The following is a 23,697-nucleotide window of genomic DNA, read 5'->3' as shown; positions in this document are numbered from 1 at the left end:
ATCCCATCTATCCCTCTGCCTCTGATCCCACCATCCATCTGCCTGATCCCATCTATTCCTCTGCCCGATCCCTCTATCCCAGCAGCCGTCTGCCTGATCCCCTCTATCCCTCAATCCGTCTGCCTGTTCCCCTCTATCCCTCTGAACCCACTATCCGTCTGCCTGATCCCCTCTGCCACTGATCCCATCTATCTCTCTGATCCCACCACCCGTCTGCCTGATACCATCTATCCATCTGATCCCACCATCCCTCTGCCTCTAATCCCCTCTATCCCTCTGATCCCAACATTCCTCTGCCACTGGAGAAAGATTTAGTTTTTTTTGACTGCTTGAATAATCGAATCGTGAGACCAGTGAAAATGCACAGCCCTAGGGTATACCCTTTATCGCAAGGATAGAGAGGTATGCCTATATATCAAGAATAATGTACAAGTGAATGTGAGAGATGACATCATTAAGGGAACTAGGGAGGAGGTGGTAGAGCTGCAAAAGGGATGAAGCTAGGGGGAAAATAATACTGGGAGTATGCTATAGGCCCCCTAACCTGAAGGAGGAAGGGGAGACAGATCTATCACAATTTGGATTACCAGCAAGGATGGGAAGTGTTATCATAATGGGTGATTTTAACTATCCAGACATAGACTGGGTGGAGGGAACCGAACTGCACATTCATCTAAGGCTCGCCAGTTCCTAAACGTCTTGCAGGACAGTTTTATGGGTCAGCTGGTAGACGCACCAACTAGAAATAAAGTGTTACTGGATCTACTGATTACCAACAATACAGACCTGACCACACATGTGGAAATACGGGGCAATTTAGGTAACAGGGATCACAGGTCAATTGTCTTCAGTATAAATCACACAAACAGGAAACATAAGGGGAAGACAAAGACACTGAATTTCAAAAGAGCCAACTTCCCTAAACTACAAGCCTTGCTAGAAGGCATAAATTGGGATAACATCTTAGGAACAAAGAATACAGAGGAGAGATGAGTTTGCTTTAAGAGCATTAGCCAATGCATCCCATTGGGTAATAAATTTAAAAGCGCGAACAAAAGTCCGAGATAGCTTAATTCCAATGTAAAAATGCATACAAAAGCAAAGGAGAAGGCCTTCAAAAAAGAATACAAGGTTGAGGGATCATCATCAGCATTCAGACTTTATAAAGAATCCAACAAGAAATGTAAGGGTGCAATAAGGATGGCTAAGATAGAACATGAATGACACATAGCGGAGGAGAGCAAAAAAAAAATCCCAAGAAATTCTTTAAGTATGTAAACAGAATGAGGAAGGACATCTGGTTACGAAGAATGGGGAGATGGCGAATGTATTGAATTTATTCTTCTACTCAGTCTTCACAAGGTAATCGGGGGGCTTTAGTAACCAAAACTGCAGTGTTTATGCTCATGACAATCACAGGAAGCACCTCCATGGTTAACAGAGGACAGAATTAGACTTGGGAAACGTAACATTCATAAATCACACCAGGACGAGATGGCTTGTACGCAAGGTACTTTAGGGAACTCAGTCAAGTAATTGCCAGACCATTGTTCCTAATTTTTACTGAGTCTACTGATTGAAATGGTAGCAGCCATTTGGCTTTTCTCCAATGTAGCACCAATATTGAAAAAAAGGGCCCAAAATATAGCCCTGGGAATTACAGACCAGTTAGCCTAACAAATAGTATGTAAACTCTTGTAGGGGATGATAAGGCACTATATACAAGATTTTAGTAAGGAGAACGGTATCATTAGCAGTAATCAGCATCGATTCATGAAGAATCATTCTTGCCAAACCAATCTATTAACCTTCTATGAGGCCATGAGTTGCCATCTAGATAAAAGAAGGCCTGTGGCCGTGGTGTATCTGGATTTTGCAAAAGCATTTGACACAGATCCCCATAAATGTTTACTGTACAAAATAAGGTCTGTTGGCATGGACCATAGGGTGAGTACATGGATTGAAAACTGGCTACAAGGGCGAGTTCAGAGTGATAAATGGGGAGTGGGGTCCCCCAGGGTTGTGTTGGGACCAATCCTATTTAATTTGTTCATAAACAACCTGGAGAATGGGGTAAACAGTTCAATCTCTGTATTTGCAGACAATACCAAGCTAAACGGGGCAATAACTTCTCCGCAGGATGTGGTGTACTCACTTGTGAGATACTGTATATTTGGATCTATATCAACGTCTTTAGGATAGGGACATTATTTAAATACATGTTAGTTTTAACCATTTGTCCAATGTGCAAGAAACATAAAATACTAATTAAAGACACCACACACACACACACACACACACACACAAGTCACACTAAATTTTTTCAAGTCACGTTTGACTGGCTGCATTCTTATATATTTCTTGGTGATGCTGCTGTGCTATAAAGAAGCAGTTCTAAATAAATAAAACAATTAGGATTTGTCAGTTCACAAAATAGTGGATCCCACCCTTTAGCCCTGTAACATCACAGAATTTAAAATCTTCTGGAGGAGTCCATTTATGAATAATAGGAGTTTCAATATAAAATAAAAATATATTATTTGCAAAATAGCCTTCATTGAAAGTTTATCCGTTGTAATATTCTACTCTTCTCTCAAGGTTTTCGGGTGGCTCCTCAACATCAGCCCCACTCCAAATCCTCTGATTCACTCCAGTCAGCTGCTGTAGGGGGGTGGAGTGATGGTGGCAGCTCACAAAGCGGTGGCCAGCCTGGTGGCAGATGGTAGATGGGACATTCTGATGCAGAGGCACTGTAAAGAGAAAAAAAAGTCAGTTGCGAGAGGTTTTAAAATCGAACAAGCACTAGTCTAGGTTCACATCTATGCAGCTGCGCTTGATACCCTTTTTTTTCCCTGTGTGTTTTTGCATGCAGATTTCATGCATTTTACGTCGCCCCCCCCCCCCCCCTTTTTACATTGTATTTAGCTTGTTGCTAAGGAGGGGGCTGAGAAGCCAGCCACGTGGCCTTAACAACCGACGAATCATCAGCTGTCAGCGGGATTCCCCATGGCTATACAAGATGCCAGACAGCGGCTTTTTTTTTTTTTTTATAATGGGTAACCGGCAGCAAGGAAGAAGATAGCACAAGACGACAGACCGGGGAGAAGATAGCAGTGGGAGAAGCGGCAGCGAGAGAAAAAAAACAAAAACAAAAAAAAACACAACAAACACGCACTTAGGCTATGTACACAATAGGATTTTCCAACAACAAAACCGTGGATTTTTTCAGGATGTTAGCTCAAACTTGTCTTGCATACACACGGTCACACAAATTTTGTCGGAAACTCCGAACATCAAGAATGCGGTGACGTACAATGAGCCGAGAAAACTGAAGTTCAATAGCAAGTGCAGCTCTTCTGCTTGATTCCAAGCATGTGTGGACTTTTGTCGGAAAATTTGAGAACCTGCTCTTAAACATTTGTTGGCGGAAATTCCGACAACAAATGTTCTATGGAGCATATACACAGTCTGACTTTCCGACAACAAGCTCACATCCAACATTAGTTGTAGGATAATCCTATCATGTGTATGGCCCATTGGGGTTTCATACACCAGAAAATATGTTTCTACACATCAGATGAAATTGTGAAAGACATATCTGGGGGTTGATTTACTATAACCGGAGAGTGCAAAATCTGATACAGCTATGCATGGTAGTTAATCAGCTTCTAACTTCATGCTTGTTAAATTAGGCTTTGACAAAAAACATGGAAGCTGGGTTTTTTTGTTTTTTTTTGCAGAGCTGCTCCAGATGTGACACCCCTTGGTGTCCTAAGACCCAAATAATGCACCAAATTTAAGCCAAGGCAATTTTTCCATCAGTTATATCAAGATGTCTAAACTAAGCCCATTTGCCATATGATTTGTTATTCAGCTGAAATCTAACACGGAACTTTTAAAACGTTATTATGCGAGTAATGTGTCTGCAGACAATTTTAGGAAATAAATGACATTTCTCCATATAAAAGTCAATGGATTAAAATATGCAGGGTTTATTTAATTTTACCGATTCTCTACTGAGCTCTTCAGCACAGACACAGTATTCAATAAATCTACATGACACCGCGCTTACCGACCCTGTGATTCCTAGGCAGGCACAGCTCTCCATTTACTGTGACTGATGAAAGCAGCACTTTATCAAGAATGTGCGCTAACTGACTCTTGTGTTAATTGAAATGATGCAGCACGAACCTCTTCACCAAGGGGCAGTGTTAAACAACTACTTCTTGTTTAATCAGAATTTAAAGCCGACTTTTCATTCTTAGTGTTAATAAAGCTAAAACCACTAGTCTTCACTGCAAAAAAAAGATGGTCTAATGAAAACAGCCTTTAATGGATAATCCTCTGGATGGCTGTGTTTTAGGAAATGGACTGGCCTCTCTGGCAAAGGAGTCAATGAAACAACTTAGCAGATAAATAAAAGGAGAGTACAAACATGGAAAAACATGAGTTGATGCAGCTGCGCACCCCAAAAATTTGCAAAAAAAGTGGAAAGGTTTTGCTGCTAAAAAACCCCCTGGGGAAACTTTTCCAATTTTTTTTTTAATAAAAAGGAGAGTAAGGGAAGAGTCTCTGGCTCAAGTTTAATGGCCTTTCCCATTTTTCCTATACTTTTTTTTCCCACCCAAGACTATCCATAGAGCTACAATGGTAGTCTGAGTTGCATGCACCATCAAACTGCTCTTAAGGCCCGTACACACGATCAGACTTTTTGACAAACATGCAAATTAGCCGTTTTAAGGCAACATCCGACTGTGTGTACGCTCCATCAGACAAACTTTTTAAGTTTTCATCTGACTTTTGTTGGCTGTGCGAACAAACAAACTTTTTGACAACATAAGTCCGATTGAGCAAAGTCCGATCGTGTGTACACAAAACCCATTGGACTTTTGTACAAAGTACAAACACGCATGCTCAGAACCAATGCAAAAGATCAGACAACAATATAGAAGTTGAAGAAAGGGTGGCACCAGAATAATTGAACATCCTCTTTTGAAGTGTCGTCAGTACGTTGAAACGTCACTACGTTCGTGTTTGTTGCCTAAAAAGTCAGATCGTGTGTATGCAATACAAATTTACGGCCAACACCCTTTGTACAAAGTCCGATCGTGTCTATATGGCTTTAGATGCCATAATTTAGTAGTGGGTAAAAAAAAAAGAAAAAGAAAAAGAAAAAAGGGAGTTCCACTAACCACCCCTGTTTATGTGAACGGCAGATCTAATTAGACGTATTGGCTTATCTTAGAGGGACACAAATCACAATGGATACATGTTGTCTAACCTCCTTGACAAATTATGATTATTTCTTTAGCCAGTGGCTGGCTGGATTAGGCGTCTGTCAATCAACACATGTCTTTCGGTATATGATTCAACATTCTTCATCATGTTAGCAATGAAAATGACCCTAGCATTTGGACACAATGATAAACACAGCAACAGAAATAAAGCAGAATTCCCTACAGGCAAATGTAACAACTTCTTTACCAGGCTATAGCCGAAAGAAACCTACAATACAGTCGTCCTGTTCTGGGAGGCATTTTCCCAGGACCACACCCCCCTCAACTGTGGAGACCTTTCGGCATGCTCTGTGATCACTGTGTCCTTCGGATCACAGCTGATCTTAGATTGGGGTAAAGGGCTAATCACAGTGGCCCTATGCCATGTGATCAGCTGAATCCAATCACAGCTGATCATATGCAAACAAACTTGCCGGTTATTGGCATTTCTTTGCTGATGCACAGTTGAGAGGACGAGAGGAGAGCTGGAAATTGGCAAGCATGACAAGGGGATGTTTACACTGATAATTATACCACTGATCATCTGTGTCCTGATAATCAGTGCACCCCCAACAGTGCCACCCATCAGTGCAGCCTCATCAGTGAAGGAGAAAAATTACTTTGTTTCTGTTAAAAAAAAAAAACGCAAATAAGAAAAACATATTTTCTTAAAAGTTTTCAGTCTTTTTTGCTAAACAAAGAACAATGGTGATTAACCACCGGAAGATTTTACCCCCCCCCCCCCCATTCATGACCAGACCATTTTTTGTGATATGGCACTGCGGTTTTGCAACATTGTACCCAAATAAAATTTTCAGTCTTTTTTCCGCCACAAATAGAACTTTCTTTTGATGGTATTTGATCACCTCTGCAGTTTTTTTCTTTTTATAGCGCAAAATAAATAAATAAAAGAAATCCGTCAATTTCGAAAAAAAAAAAAAAAAAAAAAAAAAAAAAAAATATATATATATATATATATATATATATATATATATATATATATATATATATATATATATATATATATATATATATATATATATATATATATAATAATAATAATATTTTTTACTGTCTGCTATAAAACATACCCAATAAGAAAAACGTAAAAAAAAAAAAATCAAATTTCTTCATAAATTTAGGTCAATATGTGTCTGGCACAGTATACCTGTGACGGGCAGTCGTTACGTGGTTAAATACCGCCAAAAGAAAGCTCAGTCTCCCAAAAAAGAAATAAAAGATAAATTGTCATCATTGTCATTGCCAATTGTCATCAAAGTATGACAGCACTGAAAGCTGAACATTTGCCTGGGCAGGAAAGGGGTGAAAGTACCCTTGTGTTAAAGTGGTTAAAATATTACCATTTAACCTGCTTAATAAATGGCTTAAAAGTAAATTGATCATTTTAAATAGTCTGATGAATTAAAATAGATATTTAAAAAAGTAACCCATTGCAGGTAATATGAACTTTTGCTGGTTTGCCTTCATTAAGCAGCAATGGAGAAGTCCAGATACAGCTTGTGTACAGATGCTGATTAAAGTGTGCATACTTTCTCAGTGCTTCATTAGCACCCTCTGCTGGACTCACCTTTCACTGTGAGCGCTTTCTTTCTCTGCTCTCTCTTTAAGCCAAGCATCAACCCTGCAAGGAGGGATCTGTCTGTTTTTCTCCTCCTTTAGCTTTCTCTCTGCTATAAAAGGGAATAGATTATTGAAAAAAAAAAAAAAAAAAAGTATCTAGTTTAACTTATACATATCCTAATTACCATTTGTACGTTACTGTTAGCAGTGAAAACAAATATAATTGGGTGGATTTTCTTTAAAAGAGAAGTACTGGAATCTGTTTGTTTTTTTTTACCCATTATACTTACCTAGGTGGATACAGCATCAGTCCAATGCTGCACCTCTCCCCCACTGAACAATCGAGCAAACATTGCCGATAGCTTTGTTCTCTGAGCAGAGAGCTGCTGCCTGTCAATCAGCAGCTCTCCTCTTCGCTCACTGGAACGCTGAGCTGTGCAGGGGCGGGGAGCGGCCGTCTAAGCCTCTCACTGAGATGGCTATCAGTCCAGGCATCTGCTGATCCAGACTCCGAGTTGGGATGACGTGGTGCCTAGACTGATATTGGTGATGTCAGCAGAGAGCAGACTTCAGACCACTCTCTGCTGAAAACAGGACACAGGAGTGCAAAACGAATTGCACTCCTGTGATCCATCGGAGAAGCTCTTCCTAAAAAGCTCAGGCTGAACTTTTCCTTTAAACTAGGGGAAAAAAAAAAGTTGGGTATGCTTAGAACATTTTAAAATTCTTGTGTCATCTCAGTATATTATTAAAGTTGATCTCTGGGTAAACATGGAAAGACAAACTGGTGCAACTCTGTATTAAATCAGATTTAATGCAACCAGTGCTAGTACCTGAATTAACTTTGTATAAACCTTTTGTGATACATAAACATCCACAAGTAAAATGCTGACTGAGGCAAGACAGCACAGTGAGCAGAAGGAGGACCTCCTTAGTCTGCTACTCTGTCACTGTCCAGTCAGAAGGTTGGGGGTAGAGAAACAAAACCATTTTATTCCTTACATATAAGCAGAGTTATCTGCCTGGCTGTGCTGTGTGACAGAGCTGTGCAAACCTCATTGCTACATGCACATAAATACAATTTTAGCAGTTAAAATAGGTCCCAAATATATATTTTGTATTTAAATGGGAGGTCATCTGTAAAATAAAGATGTCACATGTAACTACTGTCTTGGGGACTACTAAAACTAGTAGAAATGTACTCAATAGGAATGCAGATCGATAGACCTGTTTTTATTGCCATCTTTTTTCATGCTACAAAAGATAAAAGATGAACACAATTAGTGCTGTCTGTGTCCCCACCAGTAGTCCCCACCAGTAAGATGTATCCTCACTTTTAGATCCAATCATCACTATCAATGGGACAGAAAAGTAAACATTAACTTCCCCAGGAGGGACAAAGACAGTAAAAGAAATTCAAAGGTTCTATAGCTTCCCCTTTAATAACTGCATTATGTTTTAGCCAATGCACATACATATTAGACGGTACAAAATATAATGGTTAATATAAAATGCATTACCTTAATGTGGGGGGGGGGGGTATTTTCACACACACAATCCAGTGGCTGCAGGGATTGTGTGTAAAACTGACAGCAGACACCTGCTTGTTAGGTGGAAGCATTCGCGTGGCTGTGCTGCCTCTCAATTGCTTCCACACACCCCTGGTACCAGCGACCCAGCTGTGAATTCCGGGTTCCATTTACCCATCTGCAGACCTGGGACGGACAGGACAGGTGCCCCTGGGTGGAGTGGAGGGAGGAGAGTATCCACTCTTCTCTTTTTGCTGTGACCCGGAAAGCGACGTGTATGACGTCACTTTGCCCCCTATGTGATGGGGGGGGGGGGGATTTTTAATTATTTTTGGTCCCTTACACCCCCACATATATGCATGCATCAAAACGTTGATTGCGCTACAGTGAGAGCAATAATTCTAACACAAGACCTCCTGTCCTGGTCACTAAACTCGTATCTATAGGGGGCTTTTGAAGCGTCCTCTATAGTAAATATAGGGAACTGAAGTTTGTCGCCATTTCACAGCCTCACACAAATTTAAGGTTTGACATGCTGGGTATCCATTTACTTGGTGCAAGGTCGTCTTTTATATTTTACCAACAATTTGGTTAGTTTATTGCGTTTGTTTGCCATACAATTCAATTTTGTGTGTTTACCGAAATTTTGCATTTCCTAGACCTTGGGGGTAATATCAAGTGACACGAAGTTGGAACGACCACTATTTTATTCTCTAGGGTGTCTGCTGTTTGGGGGTTTGTCTAATCTTCAGGCCTAAAGTGATTTTTTTTTTTTTTTTTTTTGCACACCTTTTAAAAAAATTGCCTGGTGATCGACAGCCTTAGTTCTGTACCTGTGTGTGTCCCCCCCCCCCCCCCCCAAATCAGCTCTCCGCCGCCTGCTTTGTGAGTGTAAAATAAAATCCTTTCATTCTGGTTTACATACAGAACAAATGGCTGCAGATAAACAGGTAGAATTTATGTAGGAGGATTTGTTTAAATTTCTGTGTATCACATGAGGCCAGTCACTTCACTTACAAATACTTTAAAATAATTAGGTTATGTGGTTTCTTACCTTCCACTTGAGCCTTTAGTGCATCCAAATCCTGTGCACTCATGTGTGAAAATCGGCAGGAAGGACCAAAGTCACACTGGCCTAATAAAAAAAAAAAAATGTAAAAAAATTTGGAATTCACACTGCAAGTTTAAAAAAGGAGTTCAGACTGTCCAAGAAATCAATCCAGTAATCGTATGTGATGCTATTTATGAGCAGTAAAAGAGAAGGTTACAATGGTCTTGGCCCTTGTACACACGGTCGGAGAATCTGTCGGAATGAGTCTTATTGGACCGTGTCGTCAGATAATCCGACTGTGTGTGGTATGCATCGGACTGATTCTGTCCGAATCTCCGTCCGATCCAAATTTCCAATATGTTGGAAAGATTTCCCGACCAACTGGGCCGGACGGACCTAATCCGATCATGTGTAGAGCATTTTCATCAGACCAAGTGCCACGCATGCTCAGATCAAATTCCTACATCAAAGCTATTGGCTACTAGCCTGAATGTAGTCCCATCGTAACGAAATTACGTCATCACGTTCTGAAAGATCGGATTTTCGCCAACTTGGCCCAACCGTGTGTATGCAACAGTTTCGGACACAAATCCGACGGGCAAAATCCGACGGATTTGGTTGGCAAAATCTCCGACTGTGTGTACGTGGGCTTAGAGCAAACCTGTAACACAGTCTGGTTAGCAAGCACATTCAAGTGCCACAACATACCTTTACCGGGCCTAGCTGCCTCCTCCAACACAATGAAGCTACCCAAATCTGCTATGCAAATAGCCCTTTCAAAAAAAACAAAACAAAAAAAAACCTCCAGAGTGCCAGGGAAGTACCCCTATGGGACAGTGCCCAGGATTAGCCACTGCATAATACATACAGCTTGGTTATTGCCAGTTTATGTCTTCTTCAGTGCACATCAGCAAAAAGCTTTATGAAAACACCACATGAAATGACTGTTTCTGCCAGGGTTCCTATACCCCAACCACTTATGGATGTTCACTGTGAGATAAAAATCACAATTTAAAGAGTAACTCCACTTTTGTTGAGAAAAAAAAAAAAAAAAAACAATTTCTCCTGGGTGATTAATGTACATTGCGAGTATTTAACAAACTTTGTTGCAAAAGCCTACCTGCTTCTGCTCTGAAGAAAAATCTGTTTTTCTTTGGCCATGTCAATGTCAAAGGGAATCTAAAAATGGGAGTGACTTTTTTCATTATCAGTCACCAGAGGAACTTACGAGGATAAATTCAGGGTGCAGAGGATGTCTAAAATTGGACTTGTACCTTAGTGTGGATCTCCGAGAAAATCAGTAAGCCAATCACACAAGCAAGAAATGACATGCCTGGGGAAGTTCTGTACACCCATTTTATACAGAAGGCCTCAATGTTGCCATATTGGATTTTTCAGAAAATGACAGCACTGGAGATTAAAAAGGAAATCTGTAATAACATCCAATTACAAAATGGCTTGTAATGCAACTGTATATGCTTTATCATTTTTGATTACATTTTTTCCCATAAAAGCGAAGTTCCCCTTTAAGCTAGTCATACGCTCATAGCTTTATACGTTCATAGATTGCTTGATTCCTCCATCCACACTAAACGGCATTTATGGAGGGATCTACGCATCTGTGGCCGAATACCCAAACTGTGATTGCATCGGATAAGACACAGTAAAGCCCCATACACACTATCTGATTTTCTGCTGTTTTTTTCCTTCAGATTTACCAAAACCATATAATATGAGGTCAAACCTTAGGAGTTTCAATTTGTATGCAATCAGGCTGGCCCTTACACTACATGGTTTGGGTAAATCTGAAGAAAAAAATCAGCAGAAAATCTGATAGTGTGTATGGGGCTTTACTGTTCAGCAGAGAAGTTTCCACCTAGCTGGGTCAATTTTTAAATCAACAATTGTGGAGCCATCAAGGGCACTGTTAGAAGACTTCCTTAATCTAATATTTATCAATTAACATTACTAACATATGAATGGGTTGGGTCTTTATAGTATGATTGAGTTGTATATATTTGGAAAAGTAACAAATACGATTTTACAGTCTGTGCTTCTCTTTGGAGAGGTTACACATGGTAGTAATTAGCCTTTCCTCTCCCCATTGCAAATGGGATAAGGTTTCACATTTTGTAAGATGTAGAGGTTTGAGTTAAGAATATTAGTTCTTTATACAGTAATATTAGGATATAAATAAGCAAAGGGCCTTCCATTGAATAATATTATACATAATGATTTATGGAACATCATTTGATTTAGATGATAAAGTTATATAGTATAAGGTTGTACACATGGCTCTTGCCCATCCCCCAGGTTCTTATGGAATGCCAACATAGCTGAGAATAGGGATGGTATTGTATCACAATAGCTCCTCAGCAAAGGGAGGGGCAAGTTAGGCTGAAATACATTTGTCACTAGAGTTTGTGGAACTAGAAGACAAAACCAGCCCTTTTTAGGAGAAGGCGGGGGTTGAATTGTGGTGTAAAAGCAATGGACAAAAGAACATTTAGTTCAGACTGCTCAGATACAAAGGAAGCCATGATTAGCTTTTTACACAGACATACATCTGATTATATATACAGTCTTCATTTCAAGAATATATCTACATTATTGATATTATTTTTACATTTAAATATGGTTCTAGTAATATTTTGCATTGTATTATTAAATCTATTTTTGAGTTTTTACATAAGAACTAGAAAGAACTTTCTTGGGACTCTTCTCATCAATATAAGTTACAAAATATCGAGAGAATATTTATATATTCTACAGCCACCCACAGCTCAAATGTGAGCCAATTATCGCTGAAACTTGAGTTGCATATAGCTAGGTTTACAATTTAAACTGCTGTAGCCTCTTTAGAAACCAAATTATTTGTACAAGATATTTAGGTTATCACTTTTCATATCAGGACTTACAAAGTACCTACCCGTCTGAAGGAAACGTCTGCATAATTTCTTACATTCCTCTTCTGCAAGGATTTCAGCAGCATCTGTGAACAAGAACACAAAACGGGAAAGTGTTTTTAGCCAAATATGAAACATACAGGAGAGACTACAAAGTTAACCAAGGATGCAATAAAGAATCTTAGAGACAATCCAACACATTAAAGAGCTGTAAATCTTTTACTGTACCAAGCTGCCATTTCATTTTAAAGCCCAACTTAAGCCAAAACATTTTTTGTATGTCTCTGCGTGTGTGTGTGCGCGCAGACGGAGGAAGGGACAGGAGGCGCCTGCGCGCGCGCAGACGGAGGAAGGGACAGGCGGCGCGTGCGCGCAGACGGAGGAAGGGACAGGCGGCGCGTGCGCGCAGACGGAGGAAGGGACAGGCGGCGCGTGCGCGCAGACGGAGGAAGGGACAGGCGGCGCGTGCGCGCAGACGGAGGAAGGGACAGGAGGCGCGTGCGCAGACGGAGGAAGGGACAGGAGGCGCGTGTGTGTGCGGGCGCGCGCAGACGGAGGAAGGGAAAGGAGGCGCGTGTGTGTGCGCGCGCGCACGCAGACGGAGGGAGGGAAAGGGGGCGCGTGTGTGTGTGCGCGCGCGCGCGCAGACGGAGGGAGGGACAGGAGGCGCGTGTGTGCGCGCGCAGACGGAGGGAGGGACAGGAGGCGCGTGTGTGCGCGCGCAGACGGAGGGAGGGACAGGAGGCGCGTGTGTGCGCGCGCAGACGGAGGGAGGGACAGGAGGCGCGTGTGTGCGCGCGCAGACGGAGGAAGGGACAGGAGGCGCGTGTGTGCGCGCGCGCGCGCACACAGACGGAGGAAGGGACAGGAGGCGCGTGTGTGCGCGCGCGCGCGCAGACGGAGGAAGGGACAGGAGGCGCGCGCAGACGGAGGAAGGGACAGGAGGCGCGCGCAGACGGAGGAAGGGACAGGAGGCGCGTGTGCGCGCGCGCGCAGACGGAGGAAGGGACAGGAGGCGCGTGTGCGCGCGCAGACGGAGGAAGGGACAGGAGGCGCGCGCGCGCGCAGACGGAGGAAGGGACAGGAGGCGCGTGTGCGCGCGCGCGCAGACGGAGGAAGGGACAGGGGGCGCGTGTGCGCTCGCAGACGGAGGAAGGGACAGGGGGCGCGTGTGCGCGCGCGCGCAGACGGAGGAAGGGACAGGGGGCGCGTGTGCGCGCGCGCGCAGACGGAGGAAGGGACAGGAGGCGCGTGTGTGTGCGCGCGCGCGCAGACGGAGGAAGGGACAGGAGGCGCGTGTGTGTGTGCGCGCGCGCGCAGACGGAGGAAGGGACAGGAGGCGCGTGTGTGCGCGCAGACGGAGGAAGGGACAGGAGGCGCGTGTGTGCGCGCGCGCAGACGGATGAAGGGACAGGAGGCGCGTGTGTGTGCGCGCGCAGACGGAGGAAGGGACAGGAGGCGCGTGTGTGCGCGCGCAGACGGAGGAAGGGACAGGAGGCGCGTGTGTGCGCGCGTGCAGACGGAGGAAGGGACAGGAGGCGCGTGTGTGCGCACGCGCAGACGGAGGAAGGGACAGGAGGCGCGTGTGTGCGCGCGCGCAGACGGAGGAAGGGACAGGAGGCGCGTGTGTGCGCGCAGACGGAGGAAGGGACAGGAGGCGCGTGTGTGCGCGCAGACGGAGGAAGGGACAGGAGGCGCGTGTGTGCGCGCGCGCAGACGGAGGAAGGGACAGGAGGCGCGTGTGTGCGCGCGCGCAGACGGAGGAAGGGACAGGAGGCGCGTGTGTGTGCGCGCACGCGCAGACGGAGGAAGGGACAGGAGGCGCGTGTGTGTGCGCGCACGCGCAGACGGAGGAAGGGACAGGAGGCGCGTGTGTGCGCGCGCAGACGGAGGAAGGGACAGGAGGCGTGTGTGTGCGCGCGCGCGCAGACGGAGGAAGGGACAGGAGGCGCGTGTGTGCGCGCGCGCAGACGGAGGAAGGGACAGGAGGCGCGTGTGTGCGCGCACGCAGACGGAGGAAGGGACAGGATGCAGGGCACTCATCCTCTGATCAGGTCATACTATGGACACACAGGGTGCAGAGCTCTCACATCTGATCAGGTCATACTATGGACACACAGGGTGCAGGGCTCTCACATCCGATCAGGTCATACTATGGACACACAGGGTGCAGAGCTCTCACATCCGATCAGGTCATACTATGGACACACAGGGTGCAGAGCTCTCACATCCGATCAGGTCATACTATGGACACACAGGGTGCAGAGCTCTCACATCCGATCAGGTCATACTATGGACACACAGGGTGCAGAGCTCTCACATCCGATCAGGTCATACTATGGACACACAGGGTGCAGGGCTCTCACATCCGATCAGGTCATACTATGGACACACAGGGTGCAGGGCTCTCACCTCCGATCAGGTCATACTATGGACACACAGGGTGCAGAGCTCTCACATCTGATCAGGTCATACTATGGACACACAGGGTGCAGGGCTCTCACCTCTGATCAGGTCATACTATGGACACACAGGGTGCAGAGCTCTCACATCTGATCAGGTCATACTATGGACACACAGGGTGCAGGGCTCTCACCTCTGATCAGGTCATACTATGGACACACAGGGTGCAGAGCTCTCACATCTGATCAGGTCATACTATGGACACACAGGGTGCAGGGCTCTCACATCCGATCAGGTCATACTATGGACACACAGGGTGCAGAGCTCTCACATCCGATCAGGTCATACTATGGATACACAGGGTGCAGAGCTCTCACATCCGATCAGGTCATACTATGGACACACAGGGTGCAGAGCTCTCACATCCGATCAGGTCATACTATGGATACACAGGGTGCAGAGCTCTCACATCCGATCAGGTCATACTATGGACACACAGGGTGCAGAGCTCTCACATCCGATCAGGTCATACTATGGATACACAGGGTGCAGAGCTCTCACATCCGATCAGGTCATACTATGGATACACAGGGTGCAGAGCTCTCACATCCGATCAGGTCATACTATGGATACACAGGGTGCAGAGCTCTCACATCCGATCAGGTCATACTATGGATACACAGGGTGCAGGGCTCTCACATCCGATCAGGTCATACTATGGATACACAGGGTGCAGAGCTCTCACATCCGATCAGGTCATACTATGGATACACAGGGTGCAGAGCTCTCACATCCGATCAGGTCATACTATGGATACACAGGGTGCAGGGCTCTCACCTCTGATCAGGTCATACTATGGATATACAGGGCTCTCACCAGGTCATACTATGGATATACAGGGCTCTCACCAGGTCATACTATGGATATACAGGGCTCTCACCTCGGAACAGGTCATACCACACTTTCTTACACTTCTGGTGTTGCACTCCATTGAGATGTTTCTTGCGGTTATGCAGATTGTCCTGAAAAGAGCGGTCACAATAGTCACAGAAATACCTCCTTCCCATAGCAGAGGTGTGCAGCTCCCTCTGATGTACACTTTCACAACACACAAGCACAGCTACTTCCCGCTCCTCCCACCAAGAAGGTTGGCAATACTTATGCACGCATGCGCAGTAACTATACCTCCGTAATTTGCGTGCCTATCGGAGATATAACCAATGTGATTGACTAGTGGGCGGAGAGCTTTCCCGGAAATAGTTTTAGGCACATGAGAGAGACGTCACTTCCTGCTTAGAAGTCCTCCGGTGATCATGTCTTTACTGAACACGGTGTACCGCTCGCTATTCCGCCGGACCTCCGCCTTCACACTCACCATCGTGGTGGGGGCGGTGCTGTTCGAGAGGGCGTTCGACCAAGGAGCTGATGCGCTGTTCGAGCACCTGAACCAAGGGGTGAGGACACGGGAGGTCAAGGGCACAGGAGGGTCAGCGGTGGAGGTGAAGAATATCCTGGGGGGATTGTGCCCACAGTGGGCAGTGCTGGGCCTTTCCATAGGCTTCAAGGGGAAATGCTGCCCATACACAGAGCGATTTTTTTTTTTTAGCAGATTCAATTCAAATGAATGGACAGATCAGTGCAATCTACCGCCATGAATACACATAGTCATGTCTGTATGGAAGGTTCCATTGATCTTTTCAGCTGGCTTATGATTGCCAAAACATCAAATATATGATATTGGAACTTGCCAATTATTAGATGTGGCGGCTGCATTCGTTTTCTCTTTAGGCTTTTTCCTTCTGTTTTCACCTGGTGATCTGGCCAGTAACTCGCCTCCTATCAGGGCTGGACTGGGACAGAAATTTGGCCCTGGCCTTCATCCAGACTGGCCCCCTTACATCAGAGTGTGCCACGGGCGGCCCCCTTACATCAGAGTGTGCCACGGGCGGCCCCCTTACATCAGAGTGTGCCACGGGCGGCCCCCTTACATCAGAGTGTGCCACGGGCGGCCCCCTTACATCAGAGTGTGCCACGGGCGGCCCCCTTACATCAGAGTGTGCCACGGGCGGCCCCCTTACATCAGTGTCCCCCTCCTACGTGTACTCACAGTTCTGAAGGCAGCTTCTCTTCCTCTCTCCAGTCATGTGATAAGGGAAGAGAGGAAGGAAAGTCTGCTGGCTGTCTATCTCCCCCTGCAGGTTAAAAGGAGCATGAAGCCTAATGCTCTCACCAGTATATGACGGAAGCTGTGCCTCCTGACAGGAGAGAAATCGCGATCACTCGCTGTCAGAGAGGCGTGGCTCCAGGACTGCACCCGACTAGCCCACTGAGCCATCGGCCCACTGGGAATCTCCCGGTAGTTCCGAATTCCAGTACATGCCTGTATTGGAATGCTCCACTCTGGATGAAGGAGCACAGGAAGCACATTTGGACAAAAGCATTGTCAGGGAAGGAAGGGTTAGATGCCAAATCAAAACTGACCTATAGGATGCAGTCTGTCATCTGCAGCATTATCACAGCAGGCTTTGTGTTTTTGGGTACCCCCTGCAGTCTAGTTTACCTGTTTGATTTTTACAGTAAATTTAATTCCTTTACTGTTCATTCACTAGTGAAATCCCACAGTGAACATTTTCAGGGCAGCGTAGTCTTAGACAGACTTGTCATTTTTTTTATATAGACTTTAAAGCGGACCTTGCACAAAACCCTGTTTTAAGCAAGAATGGTGGCCAATGGAGAACCGAGAGCCCTCAAGTAGGGAGGTTATAGCATAACTAAACCTAAAAACCTGTTTCCAGAAAGTAGTTGATGCTTAGAAAAAAACTTCCAGCAGAGGTAGCCAAAGTAAAGTAACTTTTAACCACTTCAGCCCCGGACTAATTTACCCCCTTGCTTACCAGAGCACTTTTTGCGATACGGCACTGTCGCTTTAACTGACAATTGCGTGGCCGTGCGATATAATAAATATCCCATTTAAAAAACAAAACGTTTTTTTTTTCTTCTCAGTTTAGGCCGATATGTATTATTATTCTTTAGTGTAAAAAAAATCACAATAAGCGTATATTGGCAAAAGTAATAGGGGATAGATCTATGGCTTTTTTTTTTTTTTTTTTTTTTTAAACTAGTAATGGCGGCCATCTGCGATTATTTTATTTTTTTTCCTCTTGTAACTGTGACATTGTGTCCCAAAAATGTGTCAAGTGTGTCAGATATTGACACACTTGACACATTTTTGGGACATTCACATTTACACAGTGATCGGTGCTATAAAATGGCACTGATTACTGTGTACATGTGACTGGCAGGGAAGGGGGTTAACACCAGGGCAGGCTCCCATACAGCCCACACTTTCCACTCGCAAAATGCGAGTAGAAAATTTGAGGGCTGTCTTAAGATATGCTTGTTCTTGCCAGAAATTCATTGTCCATGTCACTTTGTCACCCACTCAATTTGTGGATTGATGGCAGATGTTAATCTATCTGGTATAAAATACTAATCCCATCAATACATGATGTAATTGATTTGAACAAAGGCTGATCTGTTTGTAGGTACAGTAGAGAAATAAGTGTGGGGATAAAGTTATTTACAGGATCACCGGCTGAAAACCAAAGTGGGGAAAACATTTTTTATTTCTCATGTAAATCTTAATAAAAAATATTGAACAAGAAAAAAGCCTAAAGGAAACGAGTGCATCTAAGGCAATATTTAAAAGCAATTGTTTCTGGGCTTGGATATGCTTTATGTCAGTGGTCATCAACCCTGTCCACTAACAGGCCAGGTTTGCAAGATAAGTGAAATACATCACAGGTGATATCATTTGCTGCTCAGTGATTGCAGTATTCTAGTCTGTATCTCCCCCAAGGTAATGCATAACACCTGGCCTGTTAGTGGGCCCTGAGTACGGGGTTGATGACCACTGGTTTAAGGGTACCAAACCAATTTTCGGTATTTTTCATCATTTAGGCTGGGTTCACACTGCTGCGGCTACGAGAACCGGATGTGATTCGCACTGCAAATCACATCCGATCTCTGCGATGCGAGTTCAGCCATACAGATAGTATGGCTGAATTTGCATCGCACCCGCCCCAAACTCGCACAGGACCCTTCTTTTTTTTTTTTTTTGGTCCGCAGCAGAATCGGATCGCATGGGTGTTCACACCATGCAATCTGATTCCTGTCCAAGTTTGCAGATCGCACTGCGATATGCGAACTGATCTGGGGGTCAGTAAACATTAACATTTTACTGACACTCCCAGCAGTTCGCATAGGGCAGTGTGAACTGCTGCCAGGAGGCATGCGATGTGGGAACCCGCCGCGGATTTGCGGTGTTCCCGCATCGCTGCAGTGTGAACCCAGCCTTAGTGGAGGAACTGAAACCATTTGCATTAAAAAAAAATTAACCCTGTGGCCTTAAAGTGGCCCTTAAATTAAAAGGAAAATTAGAAAAACTGCTACCCTCGTTTGACATAAAATCAAAACAATGTATGAAGAAAGGTACAGCGCTAACACTTTTTATACTCCTTAATTAGTACTGCAAAGTGATATGTGCAATAACTACATAAACCTGTAAAAAGTATTCAAATATACACACACAGTGCAAAAAGATAAAATCTTTGGTTAACATGCTCAGTGCAAATTCTAAACTTCATCAAATAAACAATTGTCCATCTGTGCAAAGAAAATTCAAAATATGTTGTTAAATGAGAAAAGGCCTTTAAAAACCATATTTAGCAAAGATTTCTTCACTGACATTTCAGGTGTCTCCAACCACATCAATTAAATCAACTCACTAGAGCTTAAGGCTGGGTTCACACTGCTGCGGGGGGAGAACCGGATGTGATTCGCACAGCAAATCACATCCGATCTCCGTAGCGCTGCGAGTTCAGCCATACAGATAGTATGGCTGAACTCGCAGCGGTCCCGCAGCAAACTCGCACGGGACCCTTTTTTTGGGTCCGCAACGGAATCGGATCGCATGGGGGTTCACACTATGCGATCCGATTCCTGTGCGAGTCGGCAGATCGCACTGCGATATGCCGACGGATCTGGGGGTGTCATTAACATAACATTGACACCCCCAGCCGTCCGCATAGGGCAGTGTGAACTGCCGGCGGGAGGTATGCGATGCGGGAAAACGCCGCGGATTCGCGGCGTTCCCGCATCGCAGCAATGTGAACCTAGCATAATTCTGATAAAGTTATAAACCAGCAACTGCACGTTACTCCTAGGAAGAGATACTCTGCAGCCAGTGTTTTCAACCATATGCTCAGTTGCTTGTATTTAGGGAACAAGAGTGGATGGAGATCTGCTAGTGTAAAACCATTTTAAAAGCGGTTGTATTCCCCATTTTTACTTGCAAGTCTCTATAATAAGGCTTGCCTGTACGTAAAATGAATATCTCCTGAACTGTCCAGTTTAGGAGATATTCACCTTGCATGCAGCCATTGACGTTAGCAGCGCATGCATGCTGAAGGTCCGACAGAAGTTGCCGGAAATTACTCATGCGTGGGAGTGATGTCATCCCGGAAGAAACTGGGGGCAAAATGTCAGCTCCCTCAGCGGTGACTGCGATGCCGACGCTTCGTTCTGAGGTAAGTATTTTCTAATCAGCTAGTATGTGGTGCATACTAGCTCATTATGCCTTTTTCAGTTTTTTTTTTTTTTTGGTTTTTTTTTTTTGCGATTATACAACCGCTTTAAAAATGTATTCCTTTTTGTTGCACACAAACGTAAGTGCAATACTGTTTATCTCCACAGACACAAGTTAAACTGCATATAAATGTTAGCTGAGTCATCTTCAACCAGTGTTCTGCACATTGGCGGCTCGGAACACCAGCTGGAGACGACCAGGCTAACATTTTATATGCTGTTTAACTTGCACAAGTGTAAGTGCAATATTGTTTTTAACAAAAAGTAATAAACTTTTTATTTCACACTGGATTCTCCTCCTACATACAAAATCAAGCTAAATAATGGCGCGTATGGTTAAACACTGGCTGCAGAGTATCTCTCCCTAGGAATAACACGCAGTTGCTGGTTTATAACTTTACCAGCATTTAAGCTCTGGTGAGTAGACAACTGAAATGTCACAGTGAAGAAATGGTTACCAAACCCTTTTGCAACTTTTCTCAAGAACATAATTTTTTATTTTTTTGCACAGATAGACAATTATGATTACTTTTTATAATTTGCACTGAGCACCTTTTAAGGGAAGATTTTTATCTCTTTGCACTGATGTATATGATGAATCGTGTATAGTGTTTTTTTTTTTTTTTTTTGAAGACTGCACTTTATAATAGTTTTAATGATTTGTACAGGTTTATGTAGACATTGCACGTATCACTTTCTAGTACTAGTTGAAAAGTTTCTCTTAAGTTTGAAAGAACTATACCTCTTGTGTACACAGAATTTCACCACCTTAAAGTCTTTGCCAGGCCTGGTTTCCCATGAGCACTATAGTATATGTTATTATATCTTTACAGAATTTAGGCAAAGCAGGAATATCTTGCATGTAAAGACAATGCCCTACCTTTTACAGATCTGATTTGTTGTCTTCTGGTCAGTGAAGCCAGACAGAATAGAATTGTTTCAAGAACTCTACTATATAGAATTGTCATTTTCTGATACTTTGCAAGGTGTAAGATTGTGGCTTACTATAGCTTGTAAATTGTATATATTTATTTTTCTTTTGTAGAAAATGTGGAAGCACATAAAGCACCAATATGAACAGAAAGATGAATAGGAAGTGGATTGACGCGGCCAGAATAGTGTCTCCAATACTTCCTGACCAGATCTTGCACCCTGGACCAGACAGTGGCCAAAAATGACATGCTTTTAAAAATGTAGAGACAGTCCTATCACACTTGCTTGTTACCTAATTGGTCTACGTTTTTAGTTGTAAAGCTGCAGTGAAAAATCTTACTGCTGCTGTGGATTGAGATGATAAAAACACAGCGACCTCTGTCACGTCTCAACAACTGGTCATCAAATGTTGGATGTATCCTGCAATTGAACATATGTTGTAATAAAATATTCTACATGTATTTAGCGTATTTTTCCCCACATGCTCGATGCACTAGAAACTAATGAAAGTTGGATCATGAGTTTATTCTATATAAAGTTTCACTTGCCCATGGCTAGATAGGGAGGTTCCAGAAACCTCCCCATCTAGCCATGGGCAAAGTGAAAATGTAAGCAGAAAATCTTGGTTCAGGCTACCTCCTAATTCTGTCACAGATTTGCTCCATTTAATCTGTTTTTGTAAAACTGCTTACATATCATCCAACAACTTTCTTGTGCCAGGACCAGCCTGATTAATAGAGCTTTTGTACTGCATTTGGAGGAGGTGGGGTGGTTCCACACTCTGTACAGGCAGAGTTTACTAGAGCACATCCATTAACCTGTTGCCAACTGCCCACAGTCATATGACGTGATAGACTTTGAGTGGGGATATCTGAATGATGCCTGTAGGTACAGACATCATTCAGATATTGCTGTTTTCAGCCAGCGATTCCCTACACCATAAGAATGATCATAGCGGTTCTACCGCTTGATCGTTCTTACTGGAGGCAAGAGGGGACCTTCAACGCCCTCCGGTGCTTCTACAGACTCACCGATACGATGGGCAGGTCTGAGACAGGATCCACCGGCCCCGGATGTTGATAGATTTCCGGTGGACTATGATCGTCAGAGACCGGGCACGATGTTATGACGACACACCTGGCCTCTGCATTCGAAAAAGGCACCGCCTCAGCTGTGAAGCCGTGATTTTATTTATTTCAGGCTTCCCAGCCTAGTGGTGATGTGGGGTCTTACTGACCCCATATCTCGCTGTAAAGAGGACCTGTCATATTCCTATTACAAGGGATCTTTACATTCCTTGTAATAGGAATAAAAGTATTTTTTGTTTTTTTTTTTTTTTTAAAGCACCCCTGTCCCCATGCAGAAGCAAACGCATATGTACGTCCTGTCCACATATGAAAACTGTGTTCAAACCATACATGTGAGGTATCAACGTGAACATTGGATCGAGAGCAATCATTTTGGCCCCAGACCTCCTCTGTAACCAGTAAAAAAAAAAAAATTCAAGCGCTGCCTATGGGGATTTTTAAGTAGCAAACTTTGGCACCATTGCACGAGTGTGTGCAATTTTGAAGCATGACATGTAATCTATTTACTCGGCTTAACTTCATCTTTCACAATATGCAAAGACATTTGGCTAACTTTACGGATTTTTTTTTTTTTTTTTTTTTTTTTTTATACACAAAACTGTTCAAAAATTGCTACACAAATACCGTGCGTAAAAAAAAAAAAAAAAGCCATTGTATTCTCTAGGGTCTTTGGTTAAAAAAAAAAAAAAAAAAAACAATGTTTGGGGGTTCTATGTAATTTTCCAGCAAAAAAAATATGATTTTTTACATGTGGGAGAGAAATGTCAGAATTGGCCTGGGTGGCAAGTGGTTAAAGTATAACCAAAGGCCAAACTTTTTTTATAAAAGTAATGAAGATGAATAAGGGCCTCTGTCGGTTTTTATTTGTCTGTGCACCTGTTAGGACAAATAGAGAGGGTGAACATCCCTGTTTACCAATATTCAAAGTATAAGAAAATCCCAATATTAAGTTGTCCCCAGAACCATAAGGGAGGGGAAATTTTCCGATGGGGATACCAAGAGATTTCCTCTCACTTCCGACTTGGCAATGGGACAGGGAGTAAAGGAAAATCTCTGTATTGGGACACGGATGGCAAAAAAAAGAAAATAAAGTGACAGGTTTTAACCCTCCCTTGCTCTATACAAAATGGGGAACACTTTTGCCTATAGTTCAAGGCCCCCCACATTGAGTAGCTATAGGATACATGCAGGCACCTATTTACAGTTCCTGGTTGCACAGTAAGCAGATAGTAGAAGTAAAGCAGTATTTATACTAGCTGTTAAGAAAATATTAGTATTACAGTG

The 23,697-nt window shown here is 43.8% G+C and overlaps 2 protein-coding genes across 2 annotated transcripts; one reads left to right on the top strand and one right to left on the bottom strand.

Moving 5' to 3' along the window:
- Window positions 1-1,132: 1,132 nt before the first annotated feature.
- On the bottom strand, window positions 1,133-15,905 carry ZMAT5 (zinc finger matrin-type 5). Its single transcript, XM_077461219.1, has 5 exons — window positions 15,687-15,905; window positions 12,367-12,429; window positions 9,441-9,521; window positions 6,865-6,967; window positions 1,133-2,750 (listed from the first exon to the last, which is right to left on the bottom strand). Exons 1-5 carry the CDS (start codon window positions 15,811-15,813, stop codon window positions 2,621-2,623), a joined length of 504 nt encoding a protein of 167 aa, XP_077317345.1. The 5' UTR covers window positions 15,814-15,905; the 3' UTR covers window positions 1,133-2,620.
- Window positions 15,906-16,014: 109 nt separating this feature from the next.
- Window positions 16,015-21,786, top strand: UQCR10 (ubiquinol-cytochrome c reductase, complex III subunit X). Its single transcript, XM_077461220.1, has 2 exons — window positions 16,015-16,200; window positions 21,438-21,786. The coding sequence occupies exons 1-2, from the start codon at window positions 16,060-16,062 to the stop codon at window positions 21,483-21,485; spliced, it is 189 nt and encodes a 62-aa protein (XP_077317346.1). The 5' UTR covers window positions 16,015-16,059; the 3' UTR covers window positions 21,486-21,786.
- Window positions 21,787-23,697: the final 1,911 nt, after the last annotated feature.

Source organism: Lithobates pipiens, unplaced genomic scaffold (assembly GCF_037356315.1).
Source record: "Lithobates pipiens isolate NorthernLeopardFrog02 unplaced genomic scaffold, aLitPip1_a1.2 Scaffold_3, whole genome shotgun sequence".
NCBI classification, from domain to species: Eukaryota; Metazoa; Chordata; class Amphibia; order Anura; family Ranidae; genus Lithobates; species Lithobates pipiens.
Note: the sequence above shows the minus strand (reverse complement) of the source record. Positions and strands in the feature narration are given on the sequence as shown.